Source organism: Paroedura picta, chromosome 6, assembly GCF_049243985.1.
Source record: "Paroedura picta isolate Pp20150507F chromosome 6, Ppicta_v3.0, whole genome shotgun sequence".
NCBI classification, from domain to species: Eukaryota; Metazoa; Chordata; class Lepidosauria; order Squamata; family Gekkonidae; genus Paroedura; species Paroedura picta.
In genome coordinates, this window is record NC_135374.1 from 75,025,862 (window position 1) to 75,047,778 (window position 21,917).

General features: G+C 44.1%; 2 protein-coding genes and 1 long non-coding RNA gene across 12 annotated transcripts in view; 2 read left to right on the forward strand and 1 right to left on the reverse strand.

The window, feature by feature from the left end:
- Positions 1-11,909, forward strand: part of BCLAF3 (BCLAF1 and THRAP3 family member 3) — a 49,785-nt gene extending 37,876 nt beyond the window's left edge. For both annotated transcript variants that reach the window (XM_077343087.1, XM_077343088.1), the window contains exons 10-12: positions 6,692-6,778; positions 7,914-8,057; positions 11,504-11,909. In XM_077343087.1, the coding sequence (XP_077199202.1) occupies positions 6,692-6,778; positions 7,914-8,057; positions 11,504-11,518 (246 nt within the window). In that variant the 3' untranslated portion in view covers positions 11,519-11,909. The remainder of the gene's footprint in view (positions 1-6,691; positions 6,779-7,913; positions 8,058-11,503) is intronic.
- Positions 11,910-15,916: 4,007 nt separating this feature from the next.
- On the reverse strand, positions 15,917-20,070 carry LOC143840084 (uncharacterized). The gene is made up of 2 exons (XR_013232020.1): positions 19,568-20,070; positions 15,917-16,846 (listed from the first exon to the last, which is right to left on the reverse strand). It is a non-coding gene; the product is annotated as an uncharacterized LOC143840084 (long non-coding RNA).
- SH3KBP1 (SH3 domain containing kinase binding protein 1) overlaps positions 19,720-21,917 on the forward strand; it is a 165,341-nt gene continuing 163,143 nt past the window's right edge. Inside the window, exon 1 of one of the 9 annotated variants that reach the window (XM_077343098.1) lies at positions 19,720-19,792. In XM_077343098.1, coding sequence (XP_077199213.1) covers positions 19,735-19,792 — 58 coding nt within the window. In that variant the 5' untranslated portion in view covers positions 19,720-19,734. Of the gene's footprint in view, positions 19,793-20,277; positions 20,476-20,619; positions 20,868-21,917 lie in introns of those variants that run through there. The other 8 variants (XM_077343105.1, XM_077343097.1, XM_077343104.1 and 5 more) reach the window with 8 other exon arrangements.

Genomic DNA, 21,917 nt, shown 5'->3' on the forward strand with positions numbered 1-21,917 from the left:
TAGCAGGCAGTGGGCTGAGAGGCCCTCATTAGCTAGCCCTCCACCACAACCCTTTACCCAGGGCCCTCTCACCTGCTGCTGGCTCCAGGCACTGAGGGACTGAGGCGTCTGAGAGCAAAGAGGCTAGAGTCCAGGGCCAGAGGGCAGGAGCTGCAGGGGCAGGGCCAATCAGGACAAAGCTGGCTGCACCCTGATTGGCCCTATTCCAACTTGGACAGCCGGACACATCCCACCCCCCAGGCTGTTTCAGAAATATATAGAGGAACGGCAATGGATAAGGATATGGAATTTGAAGGCCAAATGTGGTTGAGAGGAAACCCATATTGCCCTAAAGCTATTCTCAGACCTATTTTCAACTGAAAAGCATGTGTCCTATAGCTCATCTGCCACAAATTTCCAAAATATGTATGTTATGTGCCATCAAGTCACTTTTGACTTACGGCAATTCTGTGAATTAATGTCCTCCAAAATGTCCTAAACAGTCTTGCCCAAGTCCCGCAAATTGAAGACTGCGGCCTCCATTATTGACTCAGCCTATCTCATGTCTCGCAGAAGAAATGGAGTAGCCTTCATAATCAATAAAAGAATAGGAAAAGCAGTCTTGGGATACAATCCCCAAAATGACAGAATGATCTCAGTTTGAATCCAAGGCAAACCACTCAACATCACAGTAATCCAGGTCTATGCCCCAACTACTGCTGCTGAAGAGGATGGAGTTGACCAGTTTTATGAAGACCTACAACATCTTCTAGAAGCAACACCAAAAACTGATGTGCTTATCACCATGAGGGATTGGAATGCTAAAGTAGGAAGCCAGAAGATAACCGGAATAACAGACCAGTTTCGCCTTGGAGCACAAAATGAAGCGGGGCACAGGCTGGTAGAATCTTGTCAAGAAAATACAATGGTCATAGCAAACACTCTTTTCCAACAACCCAAGAGATGACTCTACACATGGACAACACCAGACGGTCAACACAGAAATCAGATTGACTATGTGCTCTGCAGCCAAAGATGAAGAAGTTCTATACAGTCAGTAAAAACAAGACCAGGAGCTGATTGTGGTTCAGATCATCAGCTTCTTGTTGCAAAAATTAGGCTTAAATTTAAGAAAGTAGGGAAAAGCACTAGGCCACTCAGGTATGAACTAAATCATATCCCTGACGAATATACAGTAGAGGTGACAAATAGATATAAGGAATTAGATCTGATAGAAAGAGTGCCTGAAGAACTATGGACGAAGGTTTACATCATTGTACAAGAGGTAGCAACTAAAATCATCCCAAAGAAAAAGAAATGCAAGACAGCAAAATAGTTGCCTGAGGAAGCTTTACAAATAGCTGAGGAGAGAAGGGAAGTGAAAGGCAAGGGATAAAGAGAAAGATACACCCAATTGAATGCAGAATTCAAGAGAATAGCTAGAAGAAATAAGAATGCCTTCTTAAATGAACAGTGCAAACAAATAGAAGAAAACAATACAATAGGGAGGACCAGAGATCTCTTCAAGAAAATTGGAGATATGAAGAGAACGTTTCATGTAAAGATGTTTATGATAAAGGACCAAAATGGTAGGGGCCTAACAGAAGCAGAAGATATTTTTAAAAGGTGGCAAAATTATACAGAAGAACTCTACAAGAGCGAGCTTAACATCCCTGATAGCCACGATGGGGTAGTCACTGACCTGGAGCCAGACATCCTGGAATGTGAAGTCAAATGGGGCCTAGGAAGTCTGAGCAACAATAAAGCTAGTGGAGGTGACAGCATTTCCGTTGAACTATTCAAAATCTTAAAAGACGATGCAGTAAAAGTGCTACACTCAATATGCCAGCAAATTTGGAATACTCAACAGTCGCCACAGGATTGGAAAAGGTCAGTTTACATTCCAATCCCAAAGAAAGGCAATGCCAAAGAATGTTCAGACTACCGCACGATTGCACTCATTTCTCATGCTGGCAAAGTTATGCTCAAAATCCTAAAAGCTAGGCCGCAGCAATATGTGGACCGAGAATTTCCAGAAGTACAGGCAGGATTTCGAAGAGGCAGAGAAACTAGAGATCAAATTGCCAACATATGCTGGATCATGTGGCTGTGTGTGGATGCTGTGACACAGTTTACTAATGTAACAGAATTAACTTTTTCTTTTATATTCCTACTGTTATGATGGTCAGTTCTTAGCCTGACGAAGAGTGCTTGCACTCAAAAGCTCACGCCTTGAATAAATCTTTGTTGGTCTTAAAGGTGCTACTGAACTCTGATTTTATTGTGCGACATCATTGTCTGACACCTTTGCCAGTTGGAAATCATTCTGTTGATCATCAGTCTTCTGTGCAGTCCCATATAGGGATTGCGCATGAGCAGCCCTGCCATCTGAGATGGTTTACAGCTAAAAGCTTCCAGGGGATACTATGCACTGGAGTCAGAACTTGTTTTTGCCCAGGGTACTTGTGCTCCTATTCCGCAGTACCCCCACTCTCAGTTCTTCCTTTGTTTGTGAAGGAGACTGTTGTTCTTTTAGTGTTTCCAACTACTTTCACATTGGTGAGGAATTATTACCGGGTTGCCAGGATTGGTAGTTATAAACTTTAAGATGGCGCAAAAAGCCTTGTTTAAGAAGTTCTCCTGTTGTGGAGCCAACACAATCCAGACAGATTAACATGACTTGTGTCTGTTCTGGTTGGGTGAGGACCAGAATGTTCCCACATGTAAGACCTGCCCGCGCTTCACCCTCAGGAAACCTATACCCACTCCTGCTTGAGAGCAGAATTTTGCTGCTTTCACATTCTCTTATTGCAAAATGTGGCTCCATTTTGGCTTTCCCGAATTTGGTTTTCTCCCTTGATGGAGATGTCCAGAGGAGAGTATCTTGCTCTGTCCAAACACTCAAGAATTTATGGGTATCAACCAAGTACATCATCATGGTATCAACCAAGTACATCATGATTTACATTGCCTCAGCCTGATCGCTTAGGGCAGGGCTTTAGTGTTTTTTCAGGAAATGTATGATGTAATTTTACACTCAAGTAAACTAAATACCAGAAAGTCTTACCAATATAAATTAAGATACTTTTCCATTGGGAGCAGTAGCAGTAAAATATCCAGTGAAACTACTTTCTTGCAAGCCTGGTGCAGTGGTTAAGAGTGCGGACTTCTCATCTGGCGAGCCGAGTTTGATTGTGCACTCCCCCACATGCCGTCAGCTGGGTGACCTTGGGCTCACCACGGCATTGATAAAACTGTTCTGACCAAGCAGTGATATCAGGACACTCTCAGCCTCACCCACCTCAGGGTGTCTGTTGTGGGGAGAGGAAAGGGAAGGAGACTGTAAGCTGCTTTTAGCTTCCTTCGGGTAGAGAAAAGCGGTATATAAGAACCAACTCTTCTTCTTCCTCTTCTATATTTGAATATTTGTTGCATCTAAAAAATAAGGATTCTCCATATGCTTCAGTAATCATCACAAATTTGCATTCATCTGTTCTGTAGCTAGTATCCCCGGTAGGACCAGAGCTGTGTTGATGCTTTTCCACCTTTCCCATGGAGAGAACCTTAATCAAGAACGCAGAATATATTCTACAGAACGCAGAATATATTTTAAGAAATCTACTTTATGACTGTAGAATATATTCTGCGTTCTTACTGGTCCTCAGCATCTACCCACATTGTGGCCCCTACAATCTGTTTTCTCTATTCTTTTTCATTATCAAAGTAACCCCTCTAAAGTTGCTAAAAGGTTCTGTGTTGAAGGACTTTACAAGGACTGCCTATAAAGCACTCATCATTCATTTTTACCTAGAAAAAGTACAGTGTCCTGGAAGGCTTTTGCTCCATGTGGGTTTTTCTCCAGGAGTTGTAGAAGTAATCCTTTGCTGTGGAGCTTGCTTCTTCTAGCACTAAGCACTTTTTGTTCGTTGAAAAACACTGAAATCTTATGAATGGAAATGCTTAGCACAGCAAACTCTGCAGCAGGAAGTCTGTATCTGTAGCACCTGGAGAGAAGCACAGTGAAGCAGAGCTACATGATATGGTAAGATTAAAATAACTTGTCTATTTAAACCATCATCAAAGCTTCCAACAATTTCTTCTGAACACTAATTTGGAACCTTAAAAAAGCATAATTTATTGCCATACCAGCCTCAAAAATGTTATGTCAATATTTCATAACATAAAAATATTACAATTATGAGGTAACCAGTCAGTAATAGATGATATCTTTCAGACATATTCCAAAATTGTCAGTATAGGACAGAATCACAGCAGTAATTTTAAAAAATTCACAGTTGCTCTAATAAAAGGTACAGTACAATTACAGTTGACATGCCTGACATAGAATTATGATAATCATGTGACTTCCCAATTGTTGGAAAATGGAACTCTGCCACAGTAATAGCCAATAAATGCCAAAAGGTAAGTATTAAATTCCTCCTAGTACAATAATAATAGCAATAGTAATCTGCCTTCCTAATTGGTTCATGATCGGTAACAACAAGGCAACAACACGGCACATACAACTAATTAATTTATATCAATAAACCGTTATTAAATGCTTTAAATTTAATTAATTAAATTATAGTATTAAACCACCTCCTTAAAAACCTTATAAAGGGGAATCAGTTTCTGTTGAGCAAGTCAGTGTTTTGTGGATGGTGCATTGCTGTTTTGTGAGCAAGGTGGTCAGTGTTTCCTTGGTGTTGATTTCCTGGCCTCAACCATAGGCCTGGTGGAACACCTCTGTCTTGCCGGCCCTGCAGAACTATTGAAGCCAGGAAATTCTAACACTAATGCTCAACACGGCCATCTCACCTGTTAGCCCATTCTTTGTTACTTGTTATATATTAAGTTATATATTTATTTACTTTCTGGAACAGAGAACATTTGATCATTTTTCTTCAGGAGAAAAATAAGAAACTTTGAAAACTCTGTTTCTTTTAGCATTCACATGTCAATGTGACTCGGAGTTAAGAGGGTTTGGAGAACTGTTTGACCAAGTGGGCTAACATTACAGTCATTTCAGGTTAGAATCATAGAATCATAGAATCATAGAGTTGGAAGGGGCCATACAGGCCATCTAGTCCAACCCCCTGCTCAACGCAGGATTAGCCCTAAGCATCCTAAAGCATCCAAGAAAAGTGTGTATCCAACCTTTGCTTGAAGATTTCCAGTGAGGGGGCGCTCACCACCTCCTTAGGCAGCCTATTCCACTGCTGAACTACTCTGACTGTGAAAAACTTTTTCCTGATATCTAGCCTATATCGTTGTACTTGAAGTTTAAACCCATTACTGCGTGTCCTTTTCTCTGCAGCCAGCAGAAACAGCATCCTGCCCTCCTCCAAGTGACAACCTTTCAAATACTTAAAGAGGGCTATCATGTCCCCTCTCAACCTCCTTTTCTCCAGGCTGAACATTCCCAAGTCCCTCAACCTATCTTCATAGGGCTTGGTCCCTTGGCCCCAGATCATCTTCGTCGCTCTCCTCTGTACCCTTTCAATTTTATCGATGTCCTTCTTGAAGTGAGGCCTCCAGAACTGCACACAGTACTCCAGGTGTGGTCTGACCAGTGCCGTATACAGTGGGACTATGACATCTTGTGATTTTGATGTGATGCCTCTGTTGATACAGCCCAAAATGGCATTTGCCTTTTTTACCGCTGCATCACACTGCCTGCTCATGTTTAGTTTACAATCCACAAGTACCCCAAGGTCTCGTTCACACACAGTGCTACCTAGAAGCGTATCCCCCATCCAGTAGGCATGCTTTTCATTTTTCTGACCCAGATGCAGAACTTTACACTTATCTTTATTAAATTGCATCTTGTTCTCATTTGCCCATTTTTCCATTGTGTTCAGATCTCGTTGAACTCTGTCTCTATCTTCCGGAGTATTTGCCAGTCCTCCCAATTTGGTGTCATCTGCAAACTTGATGAGTAGTCCCTCCACCCCCTCATCTAGATCATTAATAAATATGTTAAAAAGGTTATGGTTATAGAATGGAAAGCAAGAGAAAATAGTACTCAAGCCTGCTTAATCTGTAGAAGAAGGTTATTTGCAGCTAAAGAGCCAGCTTGGTGTGGTGGTTAGGAGTGTGGATTTCTAATCTGCCGAACCAGGTTTGATTCCGCGCTCCCTCACATGCAGCCAGCTGGGTGAGCTTGGGCTCGCCACGGCGCTGATAAAACTGTTCTGACCGAGCAGTGATATCAGGGCTCTCTCAGCCTCACCTACCTCACAGGGTATCTGTTGTGGGGAGAGGAAAGGGAAGGTGAATGAAACTCCTTCGGATAGAGAAAAGCAGCATATAAGAACCAACTCTTCCTCTTCTTCTAACACATGGGTAGCCTTCAAGGACTGTGAATATCTTTCTCAAAGGCCAATACTTCTGAGTTTCAGAAGTGTTTCCTGAATTGGAAAATGCAAGCAAAGGTCAAGATACTATAATTGTCTTGAGTCTGTGAGCTTGGTTCATCTGCCCAAAAGGTATATCTGTAGTCAGAGTTGTGAACAGTTACTCTTCTTTACAAATGCTGCAATATTATCTAAAATGACTGTGTTAGCACACTATTCTACAACAGCGTGCAGTTTCAAAAATCAACATCACCTTAACTTTGATGTTTCAGTATAAATTAGTGTGCTACTTTATGACACTGTAAAAATTAAATGTGTATGTTTTAGTAAATTAATACAATTTTCTTCTAATCTAGAACTATACTGCAAAAGCACATGACTCCTCCCATGATCAGTTTGAGTGTGATCCTGAACATCCTGAACCACCTAGAAGACCTGTTAAGGTGTGACTTAATTTTTCTGAATTCTAATGGAACAGGAAGTGCCCTTATTTTGCTATCCCTCCATTTCAAATCTGCAGTATTTCTTCTTGAATTCTGTACATTTGATAGTGCTGCATGGATCAATCAAAGCAGCCAGCAAGAGTATCTAGGACAACATATCAAACCACTGTTCTGTGATATAGAGAAAGCTTGAAGATGTCAGTTGCACGAGCAATTAAATTAAAAACAAAGGGTACTTGTATTTTTACCTACCTGCTGTGACTGACACATGGACTCAATTGCAAAAGGGAAAAAAAAGAATCAAATTTGGGGCAGCATTCCTTGTTCTATTGAAAAATATATTAAGTGCATTTCCTGCATTCTGCAGGAGGATGAACTAGAAGACCCTGGAGGTCCCTTATGATTCTATGATTCTAAGTGGAGTCCATTAAAGCGTAACATGTCTTGCATCATTATTTGAACTATTAATTGAATATTGAACTATTAAATGTTGACTTCTATTTCAGTATTAATTATTCTGTTTTTTTAAATTTATAAATGTGTAGAATCCCTTAACAAAGAGCTGTGTAATGAAATGCTTTGTGAACTATTAAACAGATACTGTATTGAAGATTGAAGACTCCTTGTGTGTCAACTTACTATGCTGGATTCAGCTAGTTTATGCTTCTATACAGGCATCCTAATGTCTTCTATAGTGCCATGTATCTTACATTCTGTGTGTTAACATGGAAGCAGGTTCAAACATCTAAGCAATAATTGGTATGACATCTGCATGTATTTGATTGTATTTTGTAGCGATGTATACCGAGTAATTGCGACCAACTTTGTGTTTCTGGAGCATGCTTCTGCAATATTTCTGTGATTGAATCATAGAAACATAAAATCATAGAGTTGGAAGGGACCTCCAGGGTCATCTAGTCCAACTCCCTGCACTATGTAGGAATTGTTCATCAAAAAATTAAGGAGTATAATGCATAAAACAGTCTTAAAATGTTTTTGTTACAGGCATTCTTTAAAAAAAAATCTTGTATGTTAAATACACGAGTATAGGAAAGTAGTCATTCTTGAGTTCAAAGGCAAATGATTTTGGTTCTAATTATGGAGGCTGGTTGACCATTTATTTTCTCCTCAACAGGTCAACTTTACAGATGGCCGATTCAAGTCAAATTTAGTACAAAAGGGCTTACACATACAGGCCAAATATCAGCGGTTACGTTATGCAGGAACAAGAGGATTTACCACTAAGAAATTTAAAGGAATATATTTGAGAAAAGAAAAGGTGAATTAAGGTTTTTTTTAAATTAAAGTTTTGATCAAATATTTTTAAAAATATAATGATCCTGCCAAATGTCGAAAGATGGGGTAAAGAGATGGATAATACAGTGTCCATAGTTTGATCAGTTTTTCTTTCACAAACTACAGATCCATTCGTGCAGTTGTTTCCATCTAAGCTGGCAGTATGTTAGTTTCACAGCAACCCAACAAAGTCAATCCAAGAAATTGGGACTCTAAATGCTCTGTAGCTTTGCACTGTTCACTGTTGGAAGCTAGTGCTGAAGTTGGTGTTGGAATATACAAGATGTGTAGTGTGTAAGATTCATCAACATATGAAGAAAATCTGCAGGGGACACTGGAAGAGATGTGTATTTAGCATAGTTAAATTAAGAACTTAATTTCTGGCATTTTATCTCTTCCTGTGTACTGATTGGTTCAGTTGGAGACTTCCTGCTCCTTTGAGCACACTTCCTTCCTCTTTGCCTTCAATTGAAGAACAGTACATTAGACTGCTAGGACTCTCTCCTCTTTACAAAGTTGGCTTAATTCTCAGTAAAGCCATTTATTCTTTAAGTAGCCAGTGCTCTGCTCCTTTTCATATGTCAACTTTGACTAAAGGGTTCTGGGCCCAGCAAGAAAATTCAGGCGGTAAAATACAAGGTAGATAGTTTGATAGGCAAAGAGAAGAAGAAACAGAAAATGGCAGTGTACTGCAACTTTCAGCATAACTACTTATTAGACAGGCTGGCTGGCTGGCTTAATTAATTTGTTTGTTTGTTTGTTTATATCCCACCACTTCCATAGAATGGCTTGTGGAGGGTCACAAGTTACTCATTAAAAATCCTATTAAACCCTCCATTAAAAGGATATACTAATAAAATATAAAAATACACAGTGAACAGGTGATAAATAATACAAGCCCCACGCCCAAGACTAATACCCACTATCAAGGAGGGGAGGGGAGGGGACCTAGCTGGCAATGCCAAGATGCTAACACCAGCCCTGGGAAGGGGGAGGGTGTAATCTTCCAGTGATCTTACTGAAGGCAACTACCTTCAGTAGGGAATGAAAAATCTTCTGCTAGAGGGGACTGTGGCATGCCATTAGAGATCCCTGCCTGGGAGATGACCAGCAGGTAAGTCAAAGGATGTGAGGTTCTGAGGGCCATTCCGCACGAGTTCATACACTCCTGCAAACGATCAGCTAAAAGCGTGTCTTTGTAGCGCTTAAAGGGAAATCCCAAAAGGTGGATTCACCCTCCAAAAAGCGCTACACTCTTGCAAGCAATCTGCAACAGTTCCAAAAAAGACCTGTGCGTTCCCATTGTTGCAGTTTCAGCAAAGCCCCTCCCCCTGGCTCTCTCCTCTGAACTTCCGGCGAAGCGATCGCCATTTTTTTTCTCGGAGCGAGCGGAGAGCAACGAACCGGCGAGCCTTCATTCACCCAGCGAGGCTTCTCCAGCTGCAGTCCCTACACAGAGCTGCTTTAAAGCTCGCCTCAAGTCACCAAGCACAACACAAGCCCCGTTTGCTAGTTCCCTTTATTTTCGGCAGAAAATTGCGCCCGTGCACGGGGGGGGGATTTTATTTCACTTGGGGGAGCATGGCAACGATGAATCGCCAGCTCATACACCACCTGCCAGCTAGATGGGTCTCTCCGTTGCAACGCATCAACGCAGATGCGTTGCAACGTGTGTTTTTTTTTAAACCTGTTCTTAAAGGCAAAGGGGCCTTTTCGGAGCATGGTAACAACCACCCATTGGCTGCTCGTTTGGTTGACGGCCAGGGGCGGGACAAAGCACGGCAAATATCGCTTCCTTCCTAGCGATTTTTGCCGAGACCGGAAACCTGTGGGAAACGATTGAAACGCGACTGGATTCCACTACAAAATCAGGTATGCCTTTAAGTGTCATTCAGAGGCTAGCGAAAACGTGCATGCACGGCGCCCGGGCTGGCAGTTCTCCCTCACCCCTGGAGGTCGTCCTCAACCGGAAAAAGGTTGGGGACCGCTGCTATAAATCAGCAGTAAGGTGGAAAAACACTGCAGAAGACACATGGAAAGAAGAAGAAGAAGAAGAAGAAGAGTTGGTTCTTATATGCCGCTTTTCCCTACCCGAAGGAGGCTCAAAGCGGCTTACAGTCGCCTTCCCATTCCTCTCCCCACAACAGACACCCTGTGAGGTAGATGAGGCTGAGAGAGCCCTGATATCACTGCTCGGTCAGAACAGTTTTATCAGTGCCGTGGCGAGCCCAAGGTCACCCAGCTGGTTGCATGTGGGGGAGTGCAGAATCGAACCCGGCATGCCAGATTAGAAGTCCGCACTCCTAACCACTACACCAAACTGGCTCTCTACCAAACTGGCTCTCTCGTCCTCTTTTCCCAGCCTCCTGGAGAGAGGAGAAAATATACCATATGTTTCCTTTTGTTCACTAGGAAGAAGGTAATAAAAAGTAATTCTACAAGTTCTTCACGATTACAGGGCAAATGAGGGCAGGTCACCACTTTCATTTTGGGGGGGGGGAGGAAAGTGAGGCGCATGACATGACAGAAGCTGTGTGATGTTTCTGTGGCATTTGGTTGATTTGATGTAATTCTTGTTTTAAGGTTTGCTTTAACATTGAATTTCAGCTTTATCTCATCAAGCAGTTAAGCAAACAAGTTGCTCAGTGATGTTTATGTGTGCGTATGTGTGCGTATGTAAACCAGTCTTTATTGTGACCCTAGTAGTGGCCATGAAATCTGTTAATCACTTTAAGTATCCTATAGGACAGGTGATCACACTTTAAAAATCCAAAAGACATTATCAGTGGACAGAAATACTGGAAAATTATTCTAGATTGCAACTGAAAATCGAATTTCTTGTAGGTTTTGAAAGTACTTTACTAAAACTTTCTTTCTTTCTTTCTTTCTTTCTTTCTTTCTTTCTTTCTTTCTTTCTTTCTTTCTTTCTTTCTTTCTTTCTTTCTTTCTTTCTTTCTTTCTTTCTTTCTTTCTTTCTTTCTTTCTTTCTTTCTTTCTTTCTTTCGCTTGTGTTTATTTTGTTTTTGCCTCTAAGCTGGAAAAGGTAGACAAGGATATGGGAAACCTAATTTAGAATCTCCGCTTTCCCATGGAAGCATGCCTAATCATGCTTCACAGGGATCTTTTGATACTAAAATGGTCGAAGAGACTGCTTTGGGTCCCCGCTAAGGGTATGAACAGGCATAAATGAAGTAAATAAGTACATATTTTAGGAAAAACCACTAAGAACTAATTAGTAGGCCCCAACAAGAGGTCCAGCAGTTTTGTGCTTACTGTATCACTCTATTCTCTCTATTCAAAAGATACGCCCTAACAAACTACTTGCAAAATCCCCCAAAATAGTGAAACTGAAAGAATAAAAATGAACTTGCTGATTACGTCTGGTAAAAATATGGTGGCACTGATCTTTTCTCCCCTTTCCTTTCATAGGACATGGAAATCTGAACGGCAATCCTGAAGTAGTTACCTCTGACAATTATGACGATCACTGCATCTGTTTGCTTTTGACAACTCTGTCATGAATTAAAATGGAAAAAATGGAACTAATACTTTTCTTGATAAATATTTTATTTTTCAGTAGTAGAATGCTGCAGAACTTTTCTACCATTTTAATAATGGCTTTTCAAATACAGTATTCAACTGAACATTGTAGGATGGTTCCATTTAGTTTCTCTTGCAGGCAAGTCGGAAGAAAAAAAAATCTGAATGGAGTCTTTATTTATTGAATACCCTTTTTCCTCTAAGCATGGTTTTATTACTAGAAGTTGAGTTGTTATACACAGAAATTTATATGTTTAAAGTTTATTGCTTCTATAATAAAAAACCCCAAAAAGTGCCTATATTCTTTGACAGCAGAGTTACATTGTGATTCCATAAGTAATGACGTCTGAGATTCTGCAGCTGTTTACTAGGAAAGTTTCTTGTATTTAAAACTCTTGCTTACATTTTCGTACACAAATGTTGCAAATTCTATCCAACTTCAACCATGCAGATAGTGTTCAAGAATGCAGGCAGCATACGGCATATTTCGAAGGAGCAAGATTGAAGAATGTTAAAAGATTGAAATGTCTTGGTGCTTCCTACTTTCCCAAGTAGGGCAACCAAAGAATTTTAGTCAGGAGCAATGTACCCAAAACTGCAAGTGAGCCTGAAGATGTTTTGTAGAATAGATTTTAAAAGGGATTTGTATGTGTGTGGTTTTACAAATTGATGTGACTATTCTCCTCTCCTGCAGGAGAATAACAACAAGCTGATAACTGTAAGCTTGTTGAGCAGCCTTAAATTTGTTGACTGAATGGTATCTCCTTAGCCATGGTCAGATATTATGTGAAAATCACGATTTGTGTAGACATCACAAAAATTAACTTTTAAAAAAACCTATATTGTAATGTTTGTGGTCTTCTTTCTCTGCAACCCATAGCAAGCTACTCTGCCTCCCTAAAATGCTTGAGGGATGCTTAAGAGCAGTGCTGGCTACCACAAGGGGTCTCCAGTAAGAAGGCAGGAATCTATTCAGCCCCACATCCCATCAGTATGTGTACTTTGGTTTGCATTTTTTTTTGTCAGGACACAAGAATTTTCACTGGAGGAGCAGAATTGGTGGACTGGGGCACCTGAAGGATTACCTCAAGAGTTCCATTTTTCTCACCCATGCAGTTCAGTATTTATATTTTTATGAGTCTCACAGTTGGGATTGGGTGCTATCAATATACAGATGTCACCCAGTACTATAGTTCATTATCTAAGCCTTTAGATATGTTCATCTTGATTCTGAACCAGTGCTTTGCCGTAGTTAAAGAAGTTGAATCCAGACAAGATGACAACTTATTATCAGGGACTAACCAATGGAAGCACATCTTGCCTGTTTAAAAAAAAAATTGTATTAGCTGCCAGTTTATTCCAAGTTGAATTCAGTGTGCTGACGATAATCTTTGAAGTCCTTCACGGCCTAGGACCCATAACTTTCACCATTTGACCCCATATTCTAGTTAGTCTTCCTGGTTAGTACCTTCTAGATGTTCATATACTTAAGCTTACCTCCTTGGTATCCATTACGACCTGGTACATTTTAGTAGTAGTGCAGCTACAGAGGTAAGACTACAGTTTGATTTGTATGGCAGTTTTATTTGCTGAGGTTTTTAATCAGGTCTAGGCTGTAAGCATCTTCTTGGGGCAGGGGTTAGTGTTTTTATTGTATTGTGTGCAGTTTTGATTTTGAATAATAAGCTACTTGGAGCCACAAGGGGAAGAGAGGGTAGAAATACTTTAATAAAATATGCAGTGGCTTTAAAAAATGAATAGCTGTTGTATGGGTATGATGATGAATCTAATTGAGGTTATGGTGCTTGGGCGTGTCTTATTTAACCCCTTTTTCCTGGTTTAACACATCAAACCATGTTTTCTGTGTAGCAAAAAAACAGATTTTTTTTCTGAGAGAGGCTTACATCAGAAAGCAATATGGAGGAAAGGCTTACATTCAGTCTCCCTCAATGGTTGCTCTTGACAGTTTTAAAAAGCACAGGAGACCTGAACATGTCTGGAATGTCAGAGTGTGTGTGGCATGTCTGGAACATGGTTATGTTACAGAACTTGTGACTTGGGAAGAAACTTGGTCTTGAGATAGAGACACTGACTAGAGAAACATCAAATAAATTACCATGGCATGAAAGAGAATGTTGCTTTGCAATGTACAGAGAAAGAGGAATGTGGGGTGGGAGAAGAAGACCGCATTGACTTGCAGATAGTTCTTCGGAATTCCATACATAAGTAGTTTGAATGCAGGACAGAAAAACAGCCAATTCTGGGGACAGAGGGTGTGGACAGAAAGGCAGTAAATTATTTCATGCTTGTAGCTCCTTTCAGAAGAGAGGAAATTAGACAAGCAGGTTTTCAGGGACTATTCAATATCATTAGAATATTTCTATAGTGGTAAAGTAATACTTTAAAGAGAGAAAAAATCCTTGTTGAATGCTTAGGATGCAAGACGAAAGACTCGGAAGAAAAGTAAAATGCTAGAGTAATGTGTAAAGCATGGCCCTTTAGTCAATCATCAGTTTCTTTTTTGCTACATAGCTGCAGTTGGGTCTTAGTGTCTAGATTCATATAGAACTATCTTCTTTCATTCATTCTATTTTTAACCCACCACTGTCACACAGTGGCTCATTGTGGGTAACAACATATAAAGGTAAAGGTATCCCCTGTGCAAGCACCGAGTCATGTCTGACCCTTGGGGTGACGCCCTCTAGCGTTTTCATTGCAGACTCAATACGGGGTGGTTTGCCATTCCCTTCCCCAGTCATTACTGTTTACCCCCAGCAAGCTGGGTAATCATTTTACCAACCTCGGAAGGATGGAAGGCTGAGTCAACCTTGAGCCGGCTGCTGGGATCAAACTCCCAGTCTCATGGTCAGAGCTTCAGACTGCATGTCTGCTGCCTTACCACCCTGCGCCACAAGAGGCTCTTAACAGCGTATAATCCCCACCATTAAAATTATTAAAAACCCACCCATAGCAGCCATAAATAAACCACCCCCTGCTCCACAGTCTTAGATCCAGTGCCTCAGAGGACACTCCTGGGATTGACCAATGACTTGGCTGCTTCAGGGAGAGACCCGGATCTTATTGCCCTGGCCTCAACCAAACCTGGTGGAAGAGCTCTGTTTTTACAGGCCCTGCCAAACTGCAAAAGTTCTGTCAGGACCTTCAGCTCTCCTGGGAGCTCATTCCACCAGATTGGAACCAGGACTAAAAAGCCCCTGGCCCTGGCTCAGGCCAGGCGAAACCTCCCTTGGGCCCAAGATCTTCAACAGATTTGCACCCACCGAGTGAAGTACCTGAGTGAAGTGAGGGGCATAGAGAGATAGATGGTCCTGGAGATATGTGGGGCCCAGACCGTGGATAGCCTTAAAGGTTAACACCAGGACCTTGCACCTGAACCAGGCTGCAGCTAGAAGCCAATGCAGCTGCCTCAGCATAGGCTGGATATGGGCCCTCCAAGATGTTCCTGTGAGGGTAGTAATGTATGGATGGATATGTTTTGGGTTCTTAGTCTTCACATGCTACCTTTCCGGCACAGTATAGATGGTGATGCATTATTTCTGCTGCTTTCTGATTCTTTACAGTAGATCAGGAGTTTTCTATGCTAATGTTTTAAGAAAATATATCCAGGTTGCTATAGGAGTTGGACTAATAATAATAGTGTTTCCTTTGCACTTCCTTGTCATTCAGACCTAAATAAAAAAATTCTGCAGTGGTAACAGATAACTGCTCCCACCAGCAATCATACCTGCAATCCTATTGGTTTTGCAGCGCCTGTGGATATTGAGTTCCCACAGTAAAGAAAAAAGAAAAGGTAATGCCAGTGGGTTTTTTGGAACGAGACATTAAAACAAACGTAATCATGTGCAAGCATTTGTTTGCTACAACAGAGTGCCGGGAATACCTGTGCTATATATGCCTTGCTTTTTTCAATTGTTTAATAGGGGACTAAAAAGCTTTAATAGAATGTGATGGTTATAAATGTATGTTAGCAGCATGCAGTTGTGATTATCACTGTTACTGAGACCTAAAATATTTTTGTGAAACAATATTTAACATAGCAATGTTATTTTCAGGGATAATTTTATTTAAGGTTAACAGGAGTGACTATAGCAGATATGTGTCCATGTAAACAAAATCCACTTTAAAAATTGACATCTAAGACATTCTTATCTACAGGAGAAAGGGTACATCTGAAAAGAGTTATTGCAGTAGCTGGGAGTGCGGATGCTAGCCTCTAGGTGAGAATTAAGCAATAAGAGGTCACAGAGGTAGACAGTACAAAAAAAGAAGAAACTCTGCCAGTAAAGCAGTGGTGGTTTAATGGTGGTTACCCATGTATCATTTGGAAATTTAAATACTCATAAAAGGATTAAGTTCACATTGTATAATACAAAACCAATTATTAGAAAAAAACATTTTAATTACAATGTCATTGTATCTGCAAAATATCTGCTATTCAAACTAATACATGTAAAACAGGCAGCAAAACATACAAACATGCATGTACAAATTTTATACACATCTTACACCCAATAAGTAGCCCAAATGTCAACAGATTACTACATAGTAAACTGACAACAAGGTAACCAGACAGAACATTGTTGATAAAATGGTATGGTGTAACTCCCCATTTTGGACTTGCCTTTATCATCTTCAAAAATTGTCATAATTTCTCTGTAGGATCAAGCCTAAATGTAGACCAACATCTCCCAAAAGTGCTAATGATCTCAAACAAACTGACATGAGGTCTAAACATGCATAATGAATCTCTACCTCTGTGTGAGACCCAGGGATTCACCAGAATTAGAGCTCATCTCCAGACTACAGAGATCAATTCCCATGAAGAAAATGGTTGCTTTGGAGAGTGGATTCTATGGCATACCCCAGTGAGGTCCTGGTTCCCGCCAGAGTCTGCCCCCAAATCTCCGAGCGTTTTCCCCAAACTGAATCAATCTGGCAAACATACCCCTCCATCCCTTGCCAGTGGCCAAGAGGAGACCTCGCTATGGAGGTAGAATTTGTTAGCTACCACAGGGTATATTTGCCTGGATAATCTGTAGAGATTCCTAAACTTTTCTCCATTAGAATTATCTGTCGGCAGCTGTACAAAGAAATCAAGTTATAGCGTGACACATTTGTGCAATTGTCTCGGAACCAATTGCTCAGCCTTCTTCAGCTACAGGTGAATGTTTTTACAGTACAATGCTCCTTTGTGTCCTCTGGAGGGCGTGCCTACATCACAAAAGAAAAAAAATGTGGCATTACTACACATTAGATTTTGGGTTCTTTTCTACCCATTGCTCTCTCTTGAATAGCCCTTAGTAATAGACACAGACACCACAACGTTCTAAACCTGGCCTAGAAGAGAGGTCTTCCAGCTGTTAGCAGCTGCAAAACTCCTTTAGGAAGAAAAGTCAGATGTACATGGATCCTTGCAGATCTTCCACTTTTTAAAATTGAATTCTAGCAAATCTAGTATCAATTCACATGGGGAAGACATGGCTGGCTATAGACTAAACCGCAAAAAGAAAGGGGGGGGGAATCCAAAATGTTGGGGTTTTAGCAGCTCTAAAACTTGGATCCGAGGCATAGATCCTCACTAATTCATATGCTTTTTACAATTGAAATGAAATAAAACCACCTTCATATTGTAGACCATGTCTTTGGCTATAAGCAGCACTGCAAAAATCATGCATCCACAAGATCGTGAGGTCGCAATAGCGCAAAAAGATTGGAATACATGGATCCTTGTGATTTTTGCACTAGATCATCCCAAACTCACCATAAGATCACCTATTATATCAATAGCCACAAAAATAACAAATTCATGCTTTCATGGCCATGCCACAGAGCAAAAACATAGTTCCAAAGCACGAATCATCGGGTCACCCCAAACTTACCATCAAATCACATATGTCTATAGCCACAGCTCCCAACACAAAAATCACAGATCCATCTATTTTATCACTAGCGATAGCATATATCACAGATCCCCATGCGTTTGTAGCAAGACCACAGAGCAAGAACAGGGTTTTAGCATCAGGTTGATAGCATTTGATGATGGTATTTGATGATGTACAGATGCCTGCTGCAAAAACACTTGAGGATCCATGCTTTGGAACCATGTTTTTGTTTCCTAGTGTTGCCCTGAAGACTTGGATCCGTGATTTTTGTGATAGTAGCTGTGACCATGTGTTGTGACGATGAGTTTGGGGTGACATGATGCAAAAGCCCTTAGGATCCGTGTTTCAGAACCCTACTTTTGCTGCTTGGTGTAGCCACAAAAGTGTGGATCTGTGCTTTTGGCAATATATGTTGTAGCTACACATATGATAGCTGATCTTATGGTGAGTTTGGGGTGACCTGATGCAAAGACCCAATGTTTTTACACCCTGGTGCTGATACAAAAGTATGGATTCGTGATTTTTGCGGTGTATGCTGGTGCCCCACACACACACACTGCAGTGCTGGCTGTTTCGGGCTGGAATGGCTGCTTCAGCAGTCGAAGCGCCCACCCCTAGCTATTGATATAATTGTGATCTTATGGTGAGTTTGGTCGTCCTGATGAAAATACCCTGAGGATCCATGGGGATTTCTGCTTTGGAAGTATGTTTTTGCCTCCTCATATTGCCATGAAGGCATGCATCCCTGAGTTTCAGGATGGGAGCTGTGGCCATGGACACGATGTGTGATTCGATGGGGTTACTGGATGCAAAATCCCTGAGGATTTGTGGGGATCCATGCTTCAAAATAAGTGTTTTGGCTCCCTGGTATTGCCACAAAGATGAGGATCCATTATTGTTGTGGTGTATACTTTGGGTATTGATATATTGAAGCAGCATCATTGGTTGTCGGTTTGCTTCCAAATAAAGTTCAAGGTATTGGTTTTGACCTTTAAGACTGTGCATGGCCTGGGTCCTGCCTACCTGCGGGACCACTTGTCTCCTTATGCCCTCACAGGGCATTGCACTCTGTGGGTATGAATTTGTTGAGGATCCCGGGTCTGCAGGAAGCAAGCCTGGCCACAACTCGATGCACACACACTGGCGCCTGCGCCTCCCCTCGCCCCGCCCCCATGGCGTGGTGCTGGCTGGAACTGTAGCCAGTCCTGATCCTAACCTGGAGAATTGAGCTCCCGGAAGAGCTGAGGACCCTGCGGAGCTCTCTGGGTTCCTCAGGGCCTGCAACACGGAGCTCTTCTGCCAGGCTTTTGGTTGAGCCTGGCTGAATATTGGGCTATAAGGTCCTTCCCCGCCCTTGACACATCTGGATCCCCCTGCAGCCATTAACTGCCCCAGCTTTACATCTGTTTGACACTGCCAGGAATAGGTGGACAAGGAATATGGGTCTAGTAGGAATTGTTATGCCTGCTATCTTCGTCAATTTTTAAACTGTAATTATTGTATTGTATTATCGGCGAGATGGTAATCTTGCCATCCTATGTTTTTGATTTTATTCTGTTGTTAACTGCAATGAGCTGGCCAGTCTGGGAGTTGGCGGTATAGAAATGTAATAATAAAATAAATAATGATATAACACCAAAAATTATATAATACCAAAAATTATGAGGATCCATGTATTTCAATGTAATTTTTATGTCATTGTGTCCCCAGAATGACATGAATGAGTGATTTTTGTGATGCTGTCTATAGTCTAAGACATGGTCTATGGTGGTTTTGTCTCGTTTCAATGTAAAAATCATATGAATTCATGAGGATCTATTTAAAATCATCACTTTTACTCCACTTTTACACCCACTCCTTTCCTCACATCCTTGTAGACTGGACAAACTGCTCCCAGCCCTTTTACAGTCCTTAAGCCGCCAAGAAGCCCTGCAGAAAGCAAGCCTGCTCCCAACCAAAAAAAGATGGTTCTTTTAACATACGCCTTTAAGGAGATAAACAACCGCTGTACTTAAAGAACTATCCGAAATATTTTGCGATTTACGGATACCAAAGCTATTCAGGTGTCTGAAACGGGGTGCCGCACGTGTTTCTTGAGCGTATCCTAAAGGGTGCCGCAGCCGTCGTGGCCGCCTCCCGTTTTCCCGCCAGGAGCGTCGTGGCGAAGGCTGGCCTTCGCACCTCGGCGGCAGCGCTTCGGCGGTGGGATTGCAGCGGATGCCTCGGAGAGCTCCCCGGGACGGCGGCGCGGCCGAGCGGGAGGCCCCCCGGCGAGGTGGGTGTGGCGAGCGGGGAAGCGTCACTGTCTTGGGAGAGCCTGTGCGGGGCCAGCCATCACCGGAAAGCTTGGGAGGGAGGGGGGGGGACACCCGATGAAGCCTGGAGAGTTCTCCGCGCCCCGCACCATTGGCCAGATGGTGCCGTGGCTTCACTCCGCCCGCCAGGCCGAGCAGGACAGCTGGCGCCCCCCCCCGTCCATACTGACGAGGGCGCGCTCGCCCGCTTTTCCGCCAGCAGATACAAGCGGCATGTCAGCCGCCGCCGCCCGTTCGCAGGGATGGCCCCAAGCGCCCATGGCCAAGCACGCGCCCGGCCTGCTCTCCCTCGCCCCTCCTCCACGGGCGTGATCCACTGCAGACAGCCCCTTCAGCGGGCCAAGCGCGGCGGGGCGCCCGGGGGCGGTGCAGGGAGGCCACCGTGGCGCGTTCTCGCGACACTTCCCTCTTTGCGAGCGGTTCAATTGGGCAGCGGCAGGGAGCAATCCGAGGCAGCTCCGGCGAAGCGGTGGGTGCTGCTGCTGCTGTCGCCGCCGCGACCACCACCACCACAGCCACCTTGGTGCGCGCAGCGTCCCAAGCAGGGGCGACTCCCATCCCCTCGGCAGAGAGCCGCCCCCGCCTCCCCTTTGCTGACGTTCCCGCCCGGACTCTCGCTGCTAGCTCGCTGCAGGGGACCCAGGTGGGAGCAACAGCAGTCCGCTGCCTCTTTTTCTCTCGCGGCCGTCATCCTCGCCGTTGGCGTCTCGCCGTCATCTCCCCGCCCCCCCTCCCCCGCCGCCTTATATGAAGAAGAACCCCGCCGGCTTTCTTGTTTTGCCTTTTTGGCTTGCGAGGGGGCGGGTGGGTTAAGTGCCGGAAATAAAATGCAGCCTCGCTGCTGTGGCGATGGGAACTGACTAGCGGAGAGGAAGTGGAGACGGCGCGGCTGCTGTTGTGACGACGAGCCGAGGGAAGGTTCGCGGAGTCGACGCGTCTCTGCCGTCCCTTTTTGGCTCCTCTTTCTGCTCGGCGAACCTGCAGCCCCGCGAACTTTCGGCCAGCCTTGGCGGAGGCCCAGCTCCACATAAATGGGTGAGTGTGGGGAGGCGAGGGGCTCCCTTGCCTGGCCGCACAGGCTCCGCCGCAGGCCGAGCGCCCGCTGCGTTGGTCGCCCAGCGTGCGAATCCCACGGCCGGTCTCGTGAGCCGCGCTAGGCTGCTTGGGCTCGGGCGGAGAACGGGGAGGGCGTGCCTCTCCCTCGAGCCCCCGGGGCTTTTCGGCCCGCCTCCGCCTCGCCCGACCTCTTCGCTTTCCTGGGGGGCTGGCTAGAAGGGGGAGAGATTTCGGTGGGAGAAGAGAAGCCCCCAACGCAGCCTCTGTGCCGCGCCTAGCGCAACCCACGCGCCCTCCATCCGGCTCGGGCGTCGGCGCTGCGTGGTGCGCCGTAGCTCCCGGAACGTGGGCTTGGGGTCCGGCGCGGGGGGAGGGAGGCACGGGAAGCCCCCTTCTCCCGCCCATTCGGAGGCGGCGGCGGCGGCGGCGGCGGCGGCGCTTGTCCTGTAGACGCATCTGTGTCTGCGCGGGCGAGGGTGCAACAGCTTTGGGCCGCTTGGCGCCGCAGGAGATCCGGGGGCGTGCTGGCTACTTGACGTTTGGCCGGGGGGAGGCGGAGGGCGGCGCGGGGCTTGCGCTCGGGAAGTGGCCCCGGCGGGCTGTGTCGCCTAAGCAGCCCCTTCTCCCAGCAAGCCCTCGCCCGAGATCTCAGGCCCCGTGAACCGCCCGAGGCTGCGCGCTCTGATCGCCGGACACTGGGGTGGCGGGGTTGTGGAAGAGGCTGCGGCTGACCCCCCTCTGCCTCTGGGCAGGAGGCCTTCGAGGAAGGTTTGCTAGATGTTCGTGGCCGCATATGGTAGAGCTGTAGAGGGACTGCCCCCTTATTGTCGAGGAGGGTGGGACCCCGGAGCATCAACACTCCGAAACGGCCCTGGTTTTGTTTTGAATCTTCCTGTCGACTCTCTAGCGGATGAAACCGAAGGGAAAGCTGCACAGAGATAACATGGTGGGGAATTTTATTTCTCTCCAATGTTTTCAGATATTGGGAGGCTGGGCACTTAAAAGCCTTGCAAGAAATCTCGTCTGTGC